At 34.9% G+C, this 16,353-nt stretch overlaps 2 protein-coding genes across 2 annotated transcripts in view; one reads left to right on the top strand and one right to left on the bottom strand.

Moving 5' to 3' along the window:
• LOC142338534 (thiol S-methyltransferase TMT1B-like) overlaps positions 1-7,830 on the top strand; it is a 32,007-nt gene extending 24,177 nt beyond the window's left edge. Inside the window, exon 6 of the mRNA XM_075388320.1 lies at positions 7,406-7,830. Within this exon, the coding sequence (XP_075244435.1) occupies positions 7,406-7,550 (145 nt within the window). The 3' untranslated portion in view covers positions 7,551-7,830. The remainder of the gene's footprint in view (positions 1-7,405) is intronic.
• LOC142338539 (40-kDa huntingtin-associated protein-like) overlaps positions 1-16,353 on the bottom strand; it is a 238,221-nt gene that overhangs the window by 187,481 nt on the left and 34,387 nt on the right. The gene's annotated exons all lie outside the window — the stretch shown is intronic.

Raw genomic sequence — 16,353 nt, 5'->3', positions numbered from 1 at the left:
CGTTCGGCGTCTCTTCTCGTCCGTTTCGTCTCACGATCGTTCCCATGCCGCGTTTTTTGCGCTCAACGTTCTTGTTCTTTTGCCGGATACTTCTGTACTTGACGAACATCTTCGCTCTTTGGCGGTTTGCTAGGCAAACCGTCACTCTAGGGTTCGGTTTAACCCATTTGTGTTGTGCTGTTGTGTATGTAAACGAGTTTACCTTTGTAATAGTACCGAATTAAACTTTCGGTTCCTGTTTTGATAAAATCATGACAAATGAGCTACACATGAGCTACACATGGCAAGATGAGAAAGCTCCTGCTCCTCCGGATCCAAACGTCTGACGTTTTCCCGCAGCAGTCCAATCTTATGCATTACCCCTTGTAGGTACATCTGTAAACTTAAACACCGTACAACCGGCCCCGTTGAGCAACCCTCATGCCACTACAATGCTCCGCTTCTCTTTTCATTTACAAGCAGCAAGAAGGTCCCAAATCACGTGCCATCAGACTTCATGCAACCGAATCCAGTTAGTTCTTCCACAGGTACCAGCCCCACCTTTGTTACTCCGATCGTTCTGCCCACGTATGCAGCTACCTTTCCGCCTCAGCTCTTTCAGCTCCGGCTCCTTCTTTGTACTCCGCGGATTTGATAAAGCAGTTCGCAGACGCAATCACTTGTAAGAATAACGATCCATTGCCCAAGTGGAAGGTGTCAGAGTACAATGGCGATCCCCTGCAGTGGCATGAATGGTTCAGAAAATTAAAAGCGCCATAGACTCACAGTCCTCGACTGACGATTTCAAGTTAACGTACTTAAAAATTCTGTGGATTAATTTATAAAAACGCACTTAAGGCACTTGAACGTAAATTTGGCAAACCCCAGGCAGTAGTCAGTGCACATTTAGACAACTCTTTTCCACCACTTAAGATGCACAAAAGTGGTAACATCTTAAACAATTCTGCATTAATTTCGGGTCTAGTTGGAAACTTTAAATGACCTTCCTCTGACACGGACATTAAGAGCGCCTCGTTCCTTAACACGGCAGTGAAAAAATTGCCGCACAATATGAAAGAGTCTTGGTCACTCTTCACAGTGAAGAAACATTGGGTAAAGCCAACACTCCTTGACTTCAACGATTGGTTGAAGGAGAAGGCCGAGGCACATGATTTAATGAAACAAACTTCATCGAAGGCAAGAACTGAGGATAACACCAACTCAGTAGTAAAGACCAAAGTTGCCTCAAGAACTTTTGCTGCTAATACACAAAGTAAGGGCACTCAGAGACCAGCCTCAACATCGGCAACGCCTGCAACCCCTCGCTGCATTGTGTGTAAAGGTAACCATCGCATCTGGGAGTGTAGGGTATTTAAAGAAAAGTCTCCCACTCAGCGAGCAAGGGTAGTGGCGGAAGCAAAACTGTGTTTCTCATGTTTGAGAGAAAAACATATGTTTAGTCAATGCCCAAATCCTAGGAAATGCAGGAAGGACGGTTGCAACAGCTCCCATAATACACTTCTCCATGGAGCTGAGAGGGCTTATTCATCAAAATCCCCTTCAAACAACAACAATAGTAATTCTAATGCTGGCGCAAATCAAAGTAAACTTTCTAGTGTCCAATCATCGAGTAAGACCACTACTTTGTCATCTGTGAGTAATGTGAAAGGCCTCCTTCAGGTGACTGAATTACAGTTGAAGAGCTCCTCGGGTAAAGATACCACGGCTTTAGTTTTGTGTGATACCGCTTGCAGTAACTCTTGGGTGTCCAATGATCTCGCAAATAGACTTGGTTTTCACGGTCCAAAAGCATTGGAAAAGAGAAACTCCTTGACATCAAAGGCAAAAACTGAAGATAACACCAACTCAGTAGTCAAGACAAAAGTTGCCTCAAGAACTTTTGCTGCTAATACGCAAACTAAGGGCTTCCAGAGATTAACCCCTCGCTGAATTTAGGGCAAAGGCATTGACCATATCTGTGGTGTCGGGTATTTAAAGAAAATCTTCAATTCAGCGAGCAAAGGCAGTGGCGGAAGCAAAACTGTGCTTTTCTTGTTTGAGAGAAAAACATTTTTTCAGGCCATGCCCGAATTCTAGGAAATGTAGGAAGGACGGATGAAACAGCTCCCACAATACACTTCTTCATGGAGTTGAGAGGGTTTATCCATCAAAATCTCCTTCAACCAAGAACAATAGTAATTCTAATGCTGGTGCAAGTCAAAGTCTACCTTCTAGTGTCCAATCATCGAGTAAAACCACTACTTTGTCATCTGTGAGTAATGTGCAAGGCCTCCTTCAGCTCTTCTGGTAAAGATACCACGGCTTTAATTTTTTACGCTTGCATTAACTCTTGGGTGTCCAATAATCTTGCAAATGAACTTGGTTTGCACGGAACAGCATTGAAACTAACAGTCAAGGGTATAAACACCGAGGAGGTTAAAGACACTAAATTGGTTGAACTGACTGTAAAAACACGCGAGAACCAAGCATTTGAACCATTTAAATCAGTCCTTACGTAAAGGAAGATTTGAACGTAGGCGCCGATCTGATCAAAACTAAAGTACTTCAGGAAACATACCCGCACCTAGCAGTTCTAGACCTGGTTATATATTGCTATGGAAACATCGAGTCGATACTTGGAGAGGATGTGTATCATGTCATCCACTCGTTAGAGTATTTCGCTGCCGACGAGAAATGCTCAATTTTTGATGTTTACTTGCCTATAGGTTGGGTTCTAAGCGGAATTCTACCGTCGTCTTCAGATTTAGTCTCGACTTATTAAGCAAACATGAAGCAGGATTTTAAAAGCAAATATGGAGCAGGATTTTGAATGAGCAGGATTTTGAAGTCAGACAAAATCTTGGTACGACATGGAGTTGTACGGCGTACTAAAGCAATTAGACCCACGATCCGCCACGGATGCACGTGCGCTTGATATTTTTGAAAACAGCCCAGTGCATAATGGAAAATGGTACAAAATCTGAAAGCTATGTGCTGAAGATAACATCGAACTGCCCCACAGTTATTTCCCAGCACTGGTTCAATAAAATTCATTGGAAAACCGACTTGTGAAGGACGATATTTTAAGGAAAAATTATTAAGATACCATCAAAGAGGACTTAGAAAAGGGCTACATATTAAGGGTAGAAGATGCTCATAAGGTGGAAAGTCGCTCGTAACAAGAGTGGTACCTACCACAACATCCGGTTGTTAATCCGAACAAGCCGGGCAAAATTCGTAGGGCACTAAATGGAGTAGCTAAATTCTATGGCGCATCTCTTAAGTCATTACTCACTGGACCTGATTTGTTATAGAACCTAATTTCTGTACTTCTACGGTTCAGACAACATACATTTGCCGTTTCCGCGGACATCGAGCGAATGTTCCTCCAAGTTGGAGTGTTACCGTGTGATCAGCTATCATTGCGCTTTTTGTGGCGTTAGGACCCCACATCAAATGCTGTGGTACTCCAGTATACACGCAGCATCTTTGGGGAAAATATTTGTCCCCTGAGCCAACTACGCACTTCAGCGCACGGCAAGTGATAATGCTAAGTATCACCCAGAACCTTCGAAAGCCGTCTTTGCGAACCTCTACATGGACGATTACTTAGACTCGGTGGAAACCCCCCGAGAAGGCCCTCATTAGGTTGAAGGAATTGGTGCATCGTCTCAATCTAGGTGGGTTCATGCTTACTAAGTTTGTAAGCAATGTACCAAACCTGGCTGACCAAATTATTGGATCTGGTCAATCCACCGAACTGAAAGTTATCGTTTCATCCAAGGAGGAATCAATGCATGTGCCTGGCTTAAATGGGATCACAACAACGATATTTTAATGGGATCACATCACGAAAAATTTAACGCAACGCTTGGTCTTAAGTCTTGTGTCAAAGGTCTACGACCCAAGTGGTCTTGTCGCAACCGTTTACTGTTGATGCTCGGTTAATATTGAAAGACATTTGGCGTGTCAATGTACAAAGTTGGAATGACGAGTTACCTAAAGACACAGTTGACAGATTCCTTACCTGTTGTGCTGAACTGCGCAGTTAGCTGAGATCACTATACCAAGAAGTTACTTTTCAGGATCATTCCAACATCATGAACCCCACATGTTTTTTGATAGCTCGCAATACGTATAAAGTGCAGTAGGTTTTCTCAGGGCTCAATTGTTTTGCACGCCCGTGAGATTACAACAGAGCTTGATTTTGTCCTGGGCAAGGCCCGTGTTGCACATATGAAGGTAATGACAGTCCCTAATTTGGAATTACAAGCCGCTCTCCTTGCCGCGCGTTTAAAAAAAGAAATTTGTCGAGCATTAACAGTTACTCTGGACAAATTATTCTTTGGACAGATAAAACGATTGTCTTGCAGTGGATAAACTCAACCAATCAACACCCTATCTTCATTGCAAATCGTGTCAGTGAAATTCTGGAGATCACCGGCGTTGACCAATGGAACCACATCGCCACTTGTAATATTCTGGCCGATGCTGGCACGCGTGGTATGTTCGCTGAAGTTTTGCAATCTAGTAGCTGGGTGAGGGGTCCTGACTTCTTGAGAACTACGCAATTCCTTTTCGTACCAAATACTGACGTCGTTGATTACATCAAGCTCGGCGTTTTAACCAAGACAGAAGATGATGACTCCATCTCATCTTTAGCTGCATCCGTAACCAAGCCCTTTATGGAACGAAGCATTACTCTAATCCCGTTTGATAAGTTCAGTTTTTATTAAAAACTACTTCGTGTCACCGCATATATGCTCCGTCTGTTACCATCTCATGAAATTTACCGTACTGTAGACGGCAGAATAGCAGGCCCTGTTGAGCTTGACGAAGCCGAGCGTCATCTCCAGTACGTGGTTCAAGGAGAACCCTTTGTTACCAAAAGAATGGATCTTCTTGACAACAAATCTGTTAAGAAGAGCAGCGGCATTGCTCAGTTTACTCCGTTTATTGGGCCTCAAGGTCTCATCCGTTCTTCTGGTTGACGCTGACGGCTAGTGAAAACTGACTTTGACAATCAGCTTCCTATCATGCTGGATGAGCGTCATACTTTGTCAAACTGTTCCTGCGGCATACTCATTTGAAGAACCATCATCAGGGCATCAATTACTTGCGGTCAAAAGTAAAGGAACGTTATGCCATCCTTGAACTACGTTCCACACTGCGTTCAATAAAATCAAACTGCGCCTTGTGTAAAAATTTCCATGTAGCAACCATTCAACCGATCATGGCAGACCTCCCAAAGGAGAGACTCGCTTACCAGTCTCCTCTCTTTACCAACAACGGGGTTAATTACTTCGTCCCAATCTACGTCACCGTTCGTCGGACTACCGAGAAGAAGAGGGGATTTCTATTCGATTGTCTGACTACTCGTGCTGTCCATGTTGAAATGGTTTTGTCCATGGACACTAATATTCTGTGTAATAGAAATGGAACGCCTGCTTTGATTTGGTCGGATAATGGTGCGAAGTTAATCGGAGCGGAAAAGAAACTCCGTGATAGTATTGAAAAATGTGGTGGCATCTTGGAGATGTTGGTCCGTAGTTTGAAGAGGGTACTTTACACCATCCTCGGTACACGTTGCCTCGCAGATGAGGTGTTGTACACTAAATTTTGTCTGGTTGAATACGCACTAAACTCACGTCCCTTAACGCCCGTAAGCGCCGACCCGCCCGACTTAGGCGCAATAACACTTATTAATTTTCTACTTGATAACCATGCCACCGGAATTCGGTCCATCGTGGGCGTTGAAGAGTTCGATCAGCATAAGCGAAGCGCTCGTGCGTAGTCTTACGCCAGTGCAATTTGGGCACATTGGCGCAAGGAGTACGTACCCGCTCTGAACCGTAGATCTAAGTGGCAGACGCCTGCCGAGCAGCACCTCAAGTTCGGTGATTTAGTTTAAATTGTTGAAAAACGCAACCCTAGGGCTTACTATCCAACTGCTCGGGTTGAAGAACTCCGATACGGCTCCGACAGCGTCGCTCGCTCCGCCGTCGTACGCACGTTTTCCGGATCGCTCGTCCGCCCGCTTGTTAAGCTTGTACCAATCCCCCCAACATATTCTTCCGGGCTCGAGGATGTTATCAAGTAATTTGAAAGGAATAAATTATATAAACAGATAGAGAGTTTTTGCGCGTATTACACCTAAACTTTGCTTAGATTTTCCATTCTAAATGCACTAAACTTATTATTTCTCAGAAACACCAAAGCCGACTTCCGACTATGAACTACTTCCAAAATAGCTCAAAAGAGTTTGCTTAGCCTAACCAATTCGGTTTTTCGAACGGATTGGTTTGGATTGGTGAACCAGACTAAGACCTGCTAACATATACAGATAGATTTGCCGAGCCTTTATGATGTGTTTTTTGCCTATGAACGTTACGATGTTAACACGTTGTTCTTATACGTGGCTTTATACAAAAGGATTGAATTAACTTAGGAATGAGCGTTTTTCTCGCCTTTATGGATTAAAATAAAACCATTTTGATGTAATAATTTTCTGGTAGTTCACATAAACAAAAAAGCGAACATTTTTTCAAATTTAGAAAAAATCAGCGAACTATAAAATTCGAGCCCACAAAAGAACCAGAACTAGCCTTGATTTTGCTGTTGTCCTTTAGAAGCAGATAAATATTCCAGATTTTACCGAAATAATTAACTTGACGAAAAAAATACATCAAAAGTAATAGATGAAATTTTGATGATTATCATGTTGAATTGGAAAATAAATGGGCAAAGATTTACTTCGGTAACACTCTCATAGCAATCAAACGTTAAAATAGACATTTTTGGAGTTTGAGAAAATTGAGTCAGAATTTTCAACGTTTGTACAACCAGCTAGTTTGAACCAGATATGCTACTATAGAACTGCATTTTTGATAATAAAAGGCTGAAATTTGAAGAATTTAGCCAAATTGTTAGCAAATATTTGGGATCAAATTGTTCAGGCAGGACCTTTTTTCATACGTTTGTGTTCAGTACCTTTATCTCTACAATCAAAACCGTTAAAATCTTTGTTAAGAGTTTAGAATTTTCACATATTTTAAAGCATAATTCACCAAAATAACAAAAATATGAACAAAAACAGCTGAAATGGGTCAAATGTTCACAAATTTTGAACCTGAAAAATTTCGTTGAAAAAACGAAATTCAAAGAAACTTTTTTAATTTTATACTGAACAGGCATTCTAATTATGCTACTCACAAATCTCTACGATCAATATATCAATCGGCCAAAATTGACGGAACAAAAAAAGCTAATTTGAGTGTATAGTTCCTCCCCCACCAAGGTGGGTCGGAGCAACAAGTTAACGCAAAAATAGACGGGAATTGCTCAGAGATTAATATCTGGCACTTAATTTTCGTTTTTCAAAATTTGCTGTGATTTTTTTTTTCATTTTAATCAATTTTGCTTGCAGAAGAGACCAACTAACTGACATTCGGAAAGTGTTCGGCACAGCGAATGTGAATGCAAGGAAGGAATTCGTCGAGTTCAACAGTTTCCACCCCATTGCCCTCGCTATCAGGCCTCACGTCATCGGAACCGCTACCAAAGTTGCCTAACAATTGGATTTGACAACAATAATTATTGTACCCAAGGCATCTGGATAACAATATAGATATTTGGAATCAAAGATCAAACCTGTCCTTTATATTTTTTAAATGATATTAGCATCGAAATTATTTAGTGTACAAAGCTACTAGAACGATAACTCTATATGTGCATTGTAATATAGAAATTCAATTATTTTTTAGGTAGTAATTATCTAGCCAGAGATATTTCTTCACTGAAACTGCTGATCATATACTCCACTTTTTGTAATTGAGAATTGAAAAAATGGAACTTTTTTGCATCCTCCTGCTTTGATAAAACTTCATCATAATGGACTAAAATGAACAAACTAATCAAGAGTTAATCAAAGTGATCTGATAATTTTCATGGAGTGATGACACTCACCACAAAATTTGCAGCAAAATATTTGAAATTCTTCGTTGGTCAGATTTCAAGACTTGCTGTAATTTTAGCCCGAAACAATCTCTGTGCAATTTAAATACTTCAAGAAAATTACATAAAATTTTACAAGTTAATTTTGTAACAAAAGGGCTACAAGTCTTTAGTATACAAAAAACAGCCAGTAGTGGATAAAACAAGGATTCCAACCACCAGTAAAATTTGTCCCTTTCTCCTAACGCTAATCGCGCATGTCGAATCGGGCCAAATTTTACTGTTTGTTGGAATCCTTGTTTTATCCACTACTATATATTAGCTCTAAATTCAATAAAAAATCAATTAAAATCAAAAATAAAACAAAAAATCAAAGCAAAATTTACATTTCACTCTTTAAGAGCGATTCACTCTTATTCGGAGTGATCCCCCAGTAGAAAGATTGCTCTTTTTCACTCTTTAAGAGCGAATCACTCTTTTTTGATCAGTGAAACTGCTTCGCAGATATTTTTTTTATTTTTTTATATATTTTTTTTCAAATTATCTATACTCTTCAATAAATTTATATTTTCTTTTACTTTTTCTATATTTATTCCATTAGGTTGGGGTTAGGGTTGGGGTTGGGGTTAGGATCTGAGTTAAAGTTATAGTCATAGATAGAACTAGAACCAGAGCTAGAACCAGAACCAGAACTAGAACCGGAACCAGAACTAGAGCTAGAGCTAGAACTAGGGTTAGAACTAGGGTTAGAACTAGAACTAGGGTTAGAACTAGAGCTAGAACTCGAGTTAGAACTAGGGTTAGAACTAGAGTTAGAACTAGGGTTAGAACTAGAACTAGAACTAGATTCATTTTTTAAAGAACAACCCCATGGAGAAAAATCATTAGCACAAATACCACTTAATATTATATTACCACACATACATTTATCAGTTTTATCTTTATGACATGATTCATAATGATATTTTAAAACAGCAATGTTTCCATATTTATAGTTACACTCTAAACATTTTAAAAGCATTTATATTAGGGTAAATTTTAAAATTTACCTAATCATAGGAATTTGTCCATCAGTGGAACTGCTTCGCGGGGTAATATTTAACCATGATTTCAATTAAATCTTTTGTTTTATCTTTAGATGTGATACACTCTGCTAAATATTTATTTCCTAACGTATTGAGTGTATTAGTTTTACATCTCTTATCCAAAATCAATTCAAGGTCTAATTCTTTTTTGTCTTTAACAAAATTTATAATCTTTTCTCTAAATTATTCATTACTTATATATAGTTTTTTTTTAAAAACCTTCCCCCCTTTCTATTCAAAATTCCCATCTCTTCGTTGACGAAATCACAGTTACATTGATCAGTGAAACTGCTTCGCAGATTTATATATTCCTCTTGCATTGTATTTCGTGGATCAGTGAAACTGCTTCGCAGATTGGGCTTCGCCCATGTTTCACTATTAGCAAAGCTACTTCGTGCTTCACCTTCCAACTCTTCTCCATATCCAACGTTAACCAATGTATTTACTCTACTCAACCTTGTGCTTGCTCCCATTGCTACACTCCCAGCATTTCTTGATATTATATCAGGATAAATATAACTAAATATAATTAAACCTGAGCTTATAATTCCGCCAATAGTTGATAAAATTTTCATACCCTTTCCCATAATCATTTCTTTAGTTAGAACATCATTCTGAATTTTAATATTATTTAAATTAAGAAGTTTATTAAAATAGTATATATAGTTGTCATGATTAATAACATTTCTATCCGTGGCATTAATCATTAGTGGTTTCATATATGCTATATGTTTATTTATATCTTCTCTTTCTAATTCGTCTTTTAAACTAAGAGCTTTTAAATCAAGGAAACCAACTCTTGAATCATATATCTTTGTTCTATTACTACTAATAATAATAAAAATATTTTCCTTTTTATTATATTTAATTATACCATAACGAAGTTCATCTGACATTCCATCTGTACGATTATAATAGTTACTTTTTAACTCACTAATTATTTTATTGAAATCATGTTCAAATTTATATATCTCATTAAAGTTTTTAAATAGATCAAGTCCATTATAGGTTGTTAAATAAATAGTATCACAACTCATTCTTGCTGTATTAATTATTTGAGCTGGTTTATGACACATTACAATCATTTGAATATTATAATGTCTACCTTCAGTAAAATAATAACCTATATCTTTATTTAACCTATCACCCATATCATCAAGTACTATTACACAATTTTGAAATTTATGCATATTATTTTTTGTGATCATATTTATATCACATTTATTAAACCCAGTATAAAACTTATTAGACTCAGGATCTATCCAGTCTCTGTCATCTTTACACACTATAACTATGGACCTTTGGTCCCCTGACCTTGAACTTGATCTTGAACTTGATCATGTACTTGTTCAGTGAAACTGCTTCGCAGATCTTGAACTTGATCTTGAACTTGATCTTGATCTTGAACTTTATCTTGATCATGGTCTAAGTATAACTTTAAGTATTGTCTAATAAAATATGTTTTCCTGTACCAGTTCCACCATAAACAATAGTATGTAATGGTGACTTTTCATATTCAAATCTAACTAGACTCCTATTCATAAATCCACCAAAACTTTCTTCTAGTTTTGTATATTTACTCGGTATTGAATCATATATTATATAACAAATTACAATTAAAAAAATAAAAATAAAAACTGCACCACCTATCTCCATTTTTATATATAAAATATAGATTTGACTTAGACTTAGACTTAGATTTAGACTTAGACTTAGACTAAGATTTAAAAAATTTATTATATAAAAATGCTCATCCTACCTTTTGAGGAATTCAATAATAAATTTAATATTGATAAAATAGCTATGAGTGATATCAGAATAAAAGATATAGGTAAAGATATAAGTCTAACACCAATTGAAATTGTAATGAGAGACGATAAACCAGAAATGGTAAGTGAACCTAACTTCAACATTATTGTAAATCTACATCCAACTGATGGTACACATTGGGTTTTAGTTATAAGAAGAGAAGGTGGTCCTGTGTATTACTTTGATAGTTTTGGTGTAGAAACCCCACCATTATTTTTAGAAGAATATGTTGGTCTAGGCTCTAATGAGAGAATACAACAATATGATGAATCTTATTGTGGAGCTTATTGATTATATATGATCTATCTTATTGATAGAGGATTTAGAATTAAAAGTGCTTTAAATATTCTAGTTAATCAATGTAAATATCCAGGAATATATAATGAGTGTTTTTGTTTAAGTTTTAATGTTAATCAGGGAACGGACTCCGTCCCTGGCATGCCAACCTGCTTTGCAGATGATCTACGAAGTAGGTTTGCTAATAATGCTGATGATCTACGAAGTAGCCTTGCTAATAATGTTAATGATAAAGATAATGATAATGTTAATGTTAATGATAATGATAATGTTGATGATAATGATAATAATAGTGATAATGTCATTGATAATACCATTGGTAATGTCATTGAAAATGTCAATGTTAGTGATAATGATAACGATCTACGAAGTAGCTTTGCTAATCAGGGAACCTGCTTCGCAGATGATAATTTTATTTATCTATTTGGTGAAAAACATCAAAAGAGTAAATCTAATAGCAATAGTAATAGCAATATCATTAGCAATGGTGAAATATTGGTGGAACGACTTCGCGGATGGACGAAGTCCTATAGTCCCACTAATAGTATCTCTGTAAATATAAATGAAGATCTACAATCATGGCTGAATGATGATGACATAATTACTGAAGCCAAATTCCCAGATATCTTTAGATGTATAACATCTGGTCCTAGTGAATGTGGTAAGACATTCTTATTAAAAAAACTAATTCTAGCTAGTAAATATTTTGATAAGCTATACATCATTGGACTTACTGGTGATCAAAATCAGGGAATCTGCTGAGCAGACAACGGATTAGAAAGAATAAACCCTAAAGCAATTATAGACTTTATTAAAGATATAAAAGTTTTACCATCTCCCGATAAACTACCCAAAGACTTAAAGAAACTAATGATATTTGATGATGTTAGAGCCAAAGAACCAGTTATTAATGAATACTTTTGTATAGGTAGACATAATAATTGCAATATGATATATCTTAATCAAAACCTGTTCTCTCTGGATAGGCAGAGTGTTAGAGAGAACTGTAATCTATTTATTTTATTTGAACAGAGAGGTAAAGTCCTAGCATCGATATATCAAGATTTCTTTAATAATGTTGAACTTGATTTTGCTAATATATGTAATAAGGTATGGAAAGAGCCTTATAATTATATTGTCATTGATTTAAGTAAAAATAAAAATATTAATGGTAAACTCAGAATTAATTGGGATTGGAGAGTTTTATAATCAAATGCGATCGGAGAGTTTTATAATTAAGTATAAGTATCAGTGTAAGTATAAATTAAAGTATGGGTATAAGTCTAATTCTAAGTATAAGTGTAAGTAAAGTCTAAACCCAATTCTAAGCCTAACTCTAAGTCTAAGTCTAAGTCTAAACCAGATGTAATGTAAAACTTAATACATCACCATTGAAGTCTATAGGTCTTCCATGCTTATCTTTAAAATGAAATTCTATATATTCTATTCTATCTTTAGTTATATTTTGATATAAGATATTAGTTGGTATAATATTTATTAGATAGCCTGGTGGTTCTGTTAGAGTAAAAGTATATAGTATGTCTGTGTTATTCCCATTATCTTTAACACCAGATATTACATTACAATGAATGTTAATAGTACTAAAACCCATAATATCAACAATTTTCTGAGATTTATATCTACCTTTTTTATAAATTATTTTTCTAAATCCTAGTAATGAGGCTAGTGAGTTTTCTATATCAAAGCTGAGTTCTCCTTGTTTTATTTTCATTAAACATTTCATCTTATCCTTATCAGGTTTTATTATAACATTACCATCAGTTTCTTCTTTTATTATTTCTGCTATGTCAGTTAACTCATATGCTCCCGGTGTAATAGTTGAATATAGCAATAGGATTCCTTTATAATTATGATTAAGTATAGATGTAATGTTTAGGCTTGAGGTAGAGATACGGTTAAGGTTAGGGTCAAAGCTAAGAGCCCGAGGTAAAGCTTTATCATCTTCTATAACAGTACTAGCATATATGAATTGATTATTTCTCCTATTCACATTAAACACCGAATTATAAACAGATAATCTAATTAAACCTAATTTTGTTGTATTAAGTATAGGTTCACAGAAGTTAAACTTTTCTGTTGGCTTTATCATTCTAAAGTTAAGTGTATGCTCTTCTTTAGTTTTAGTTAAAGCATCATGTATTTTTTGTAGTTCTCTTAACATTAAATTGTCTGTCATTTTTATTCAAATTTTAGATTATGTTTATGTTTATAGTCATAATTATGGTGAAACATCTACGAAGCAGGTTCCCTGATCGGTGGAACCGCTTCACGAATGGGCGAGGCCCCATAGTTCTAGTTATCGGTGTAAGGGGCTCCGCCCTTGGTACCCCAACCACTTCGCGGATAATTAAAAGTTAAATTTTTATCTTATAAAAATGGATTTTAATTTGGATACAACTTATGGTTACAATAATGATATACACAAAAGTAAGAGTATAAAGTATAAACCAAATAATCTGGCAACAATGAATACGGTTAAAACCAATATTAATATCATACTCAATAGAGAAGAGAATCACTTAAATATACATGATTCATATCTAGAGATAGAGTTTGTTGTATCAGATGATGCTGGTGGTGTATTTGCTAATGATGCTAATATCAGATTAGTTAATTAATTATGGTATGATGGCATTGTTTAGTTCAATTAAGCTTGAAACTAGTGGTGGTAGGACTATTGAATATATAGATCAATGTCATCCTAATCTATTGATGTATAAGTTATTAACTTAGTATTGGTGATGAATATGAGAGTGGTTTTGTTAGAAATCAAGGCAATAGAGATAGTCAACTTAAAGGTGACCATATTGCTAAACAACGAGGACATATCTATATGATGATTAAGATGAATGATCTATTTGGTTTCGAAAATGATTTAGAAAATATTATATATGGTTTAGGATTTAAACTAATATTAAAAAGGAATAATAATGATAGAGCTCTATATAGAGTTAATACTAATCCTGGTGCAGTTGCCAATGATGGTAATATAAAAATTAGAGATATATCATGGTGTGTACCTAGTATTGATCCTAGTAAGGATAATAGAATTATTGTGCAGAAAGGATTAAATAAAAAGAAAAATGTAGACTTTAGTTTTTATGAAAGAAAGACATTTTATAAAAATGTACCCAATGCTACTAACTTCTTGTTCGATCTAGGTATGGAAAGTGGTATGGAAAGACCACAACATATAATAGTTGGTTTTGAAAATAATAATGTTAATGAACAAACTCATGATGCAAGTACATTTGATGTAATGAATGTTACTGAATGTTATTGTAAGATTGGTAGTGAAATTTATCCCGAGGATAGAATGAATATTAATTATGGTACCAATAATTATAATGAGGCTTTTAAAGAGATTGTTAGCTTTAATAAAGATTATAATGGGCTACCACATAATATAAAACCATATATAAATCATAGAACATTCAAGAGTAGTTATAGAATATATGTATTTGATACTAGATATCAAAGTGATCATATAGGTCCACAACCAATACAACTTAATTTTAAATTTAGTGCTGCAGTTGCTGATGTAGTATGTCATGCATTAGTATTAACTAGAAAGGTTATTAGTGTTAATAGTGATGGTAATAAGATGGTTGATACAATCTCGTAGAGATGAATTGGCAAAGCCACTTCGTGGATCAGTGAAACTGCTTCGCAGATGACGGAAGGTCTATTATATCATAGTTATAATATAAGTCAAAGATATAACTCTAGCGATAATTATATTTTTAGATATAACTCTAGCGATAATTTATAATTATAGTATAATATAGTTATTTTTATAATTATATACTATTACTTATACATAACCATATATTTATAATTATACTTATAGCTAGTCAGCTCTAACTGTTACTCTTGTTAATACCCAACTATTTCTTATTAAAATTAACAAAACCTTTAGCATAAATAATATCGAATTTCTTTTAATTCTCTAGAGATAGAACTCCATCCATCCTGGATAAACCTCCAGCTTCAAGCTTAATCTTAGGCTTAGGTCTAACCTTGGATTTAGGCCTAGGCTTGGGTTTAGGCTTAATAATAACAAAGGGATTATACTTTTTAACTTCCATTATTTTTTATATATAGAAATGAGTCTTTTAAATAAGTTCAAAACTAATTCATATAGTGTTGGAGGTAGACATTATAGTGGTACTGTTAATATAAGAGGAGCTATTACTTCAAAAGGAACTAAGATGTTAAAAGGTAATTGTGTTTTATGTAGAAGGAATAAATCAATGACAGTATCTGATGCGACAATAGAAGCTGAGGGATTGAAAGATGTCTTCAAAAGTGTTGGTAGAGCTACGGTTAACTTTGGAAAGAAAGTTGCTAATAATCCAGTAAGAGCATTAAAAAAATAGCAAGTAAAATAGGAAGTGCAGCTGCATCTAGAAACCCTAAAGCAGCTCTGGCGGCTACACATGATTTAATTAAATTTGCAACTACTGGTGAAGGTATAAAGGTAGTACAAAAAGGAAGAGGGTTATACTTAGGTACAAAAAAAATAATTATTTGATTATGATTTTGATTATGATTATATTATGTTTATATTTATGTTTATGATTATGATTATGATTATATTATGATTATATCCATGATTATATTATGTTTATGATTATGATTATAGCTATGATTATAACTAAGATTATGATTATGATTATATATTTATCGATAAATAATAATACTAATATTATTAATACTAAACATACTATTGTTACTAAACACTATTAACTTTAATCTAAAAAAATACTCAACTTATTCTTCTTGTTCTTCTTATATTCTTCATATAACTTAACAAATTCATTATACTCGTCATTATCTATTTTATTATCATTCATTGATTTAATATATAGTTTATTAACTTATCACTAAACTGTTTACTTAAAATATACATTTGTGAATACTTTATAATTTTTTTTCTAATTTTAGTATTAATTGTTTTTGATAATGAACCACAAACGGTTGCTGTAGCAAAAGCTGTAGGTATAGAATAAGGTAATCCTATACCTGTTAATGAAACTGATGTTGTTGTTGCCGTTGTTGCTATTGATGATAATACTATTTCTGTTATCTCAGCTACGTTAATATAATTCTTATATCTACTTAACTGCTTATTATAGTTATTAGTTTCAGTTTCATAATAATTTCTAATATCTATTTTAATGTTAATATTATTGTTAAATTTATTATT

This window comes from Convolutriloba macropyga, chromosome 4 (genome assembly GCF_964194025.1).
Source record: "Convolutriloba macropyga chromosome 4, txConMacr16.3, whole genome shotgun sequence".
NCBI classification, from domain to species: Eukaryota; Metazoa; Xenacoelomorpha; order Acoela; family Convolutidae; genus Convolutriloba; species Convolutriloba macropyga.
Note: the sequence above shows the minus strand (reverse complement) of the source record. Positions and strands in the feature narration are given on the sequence as shown.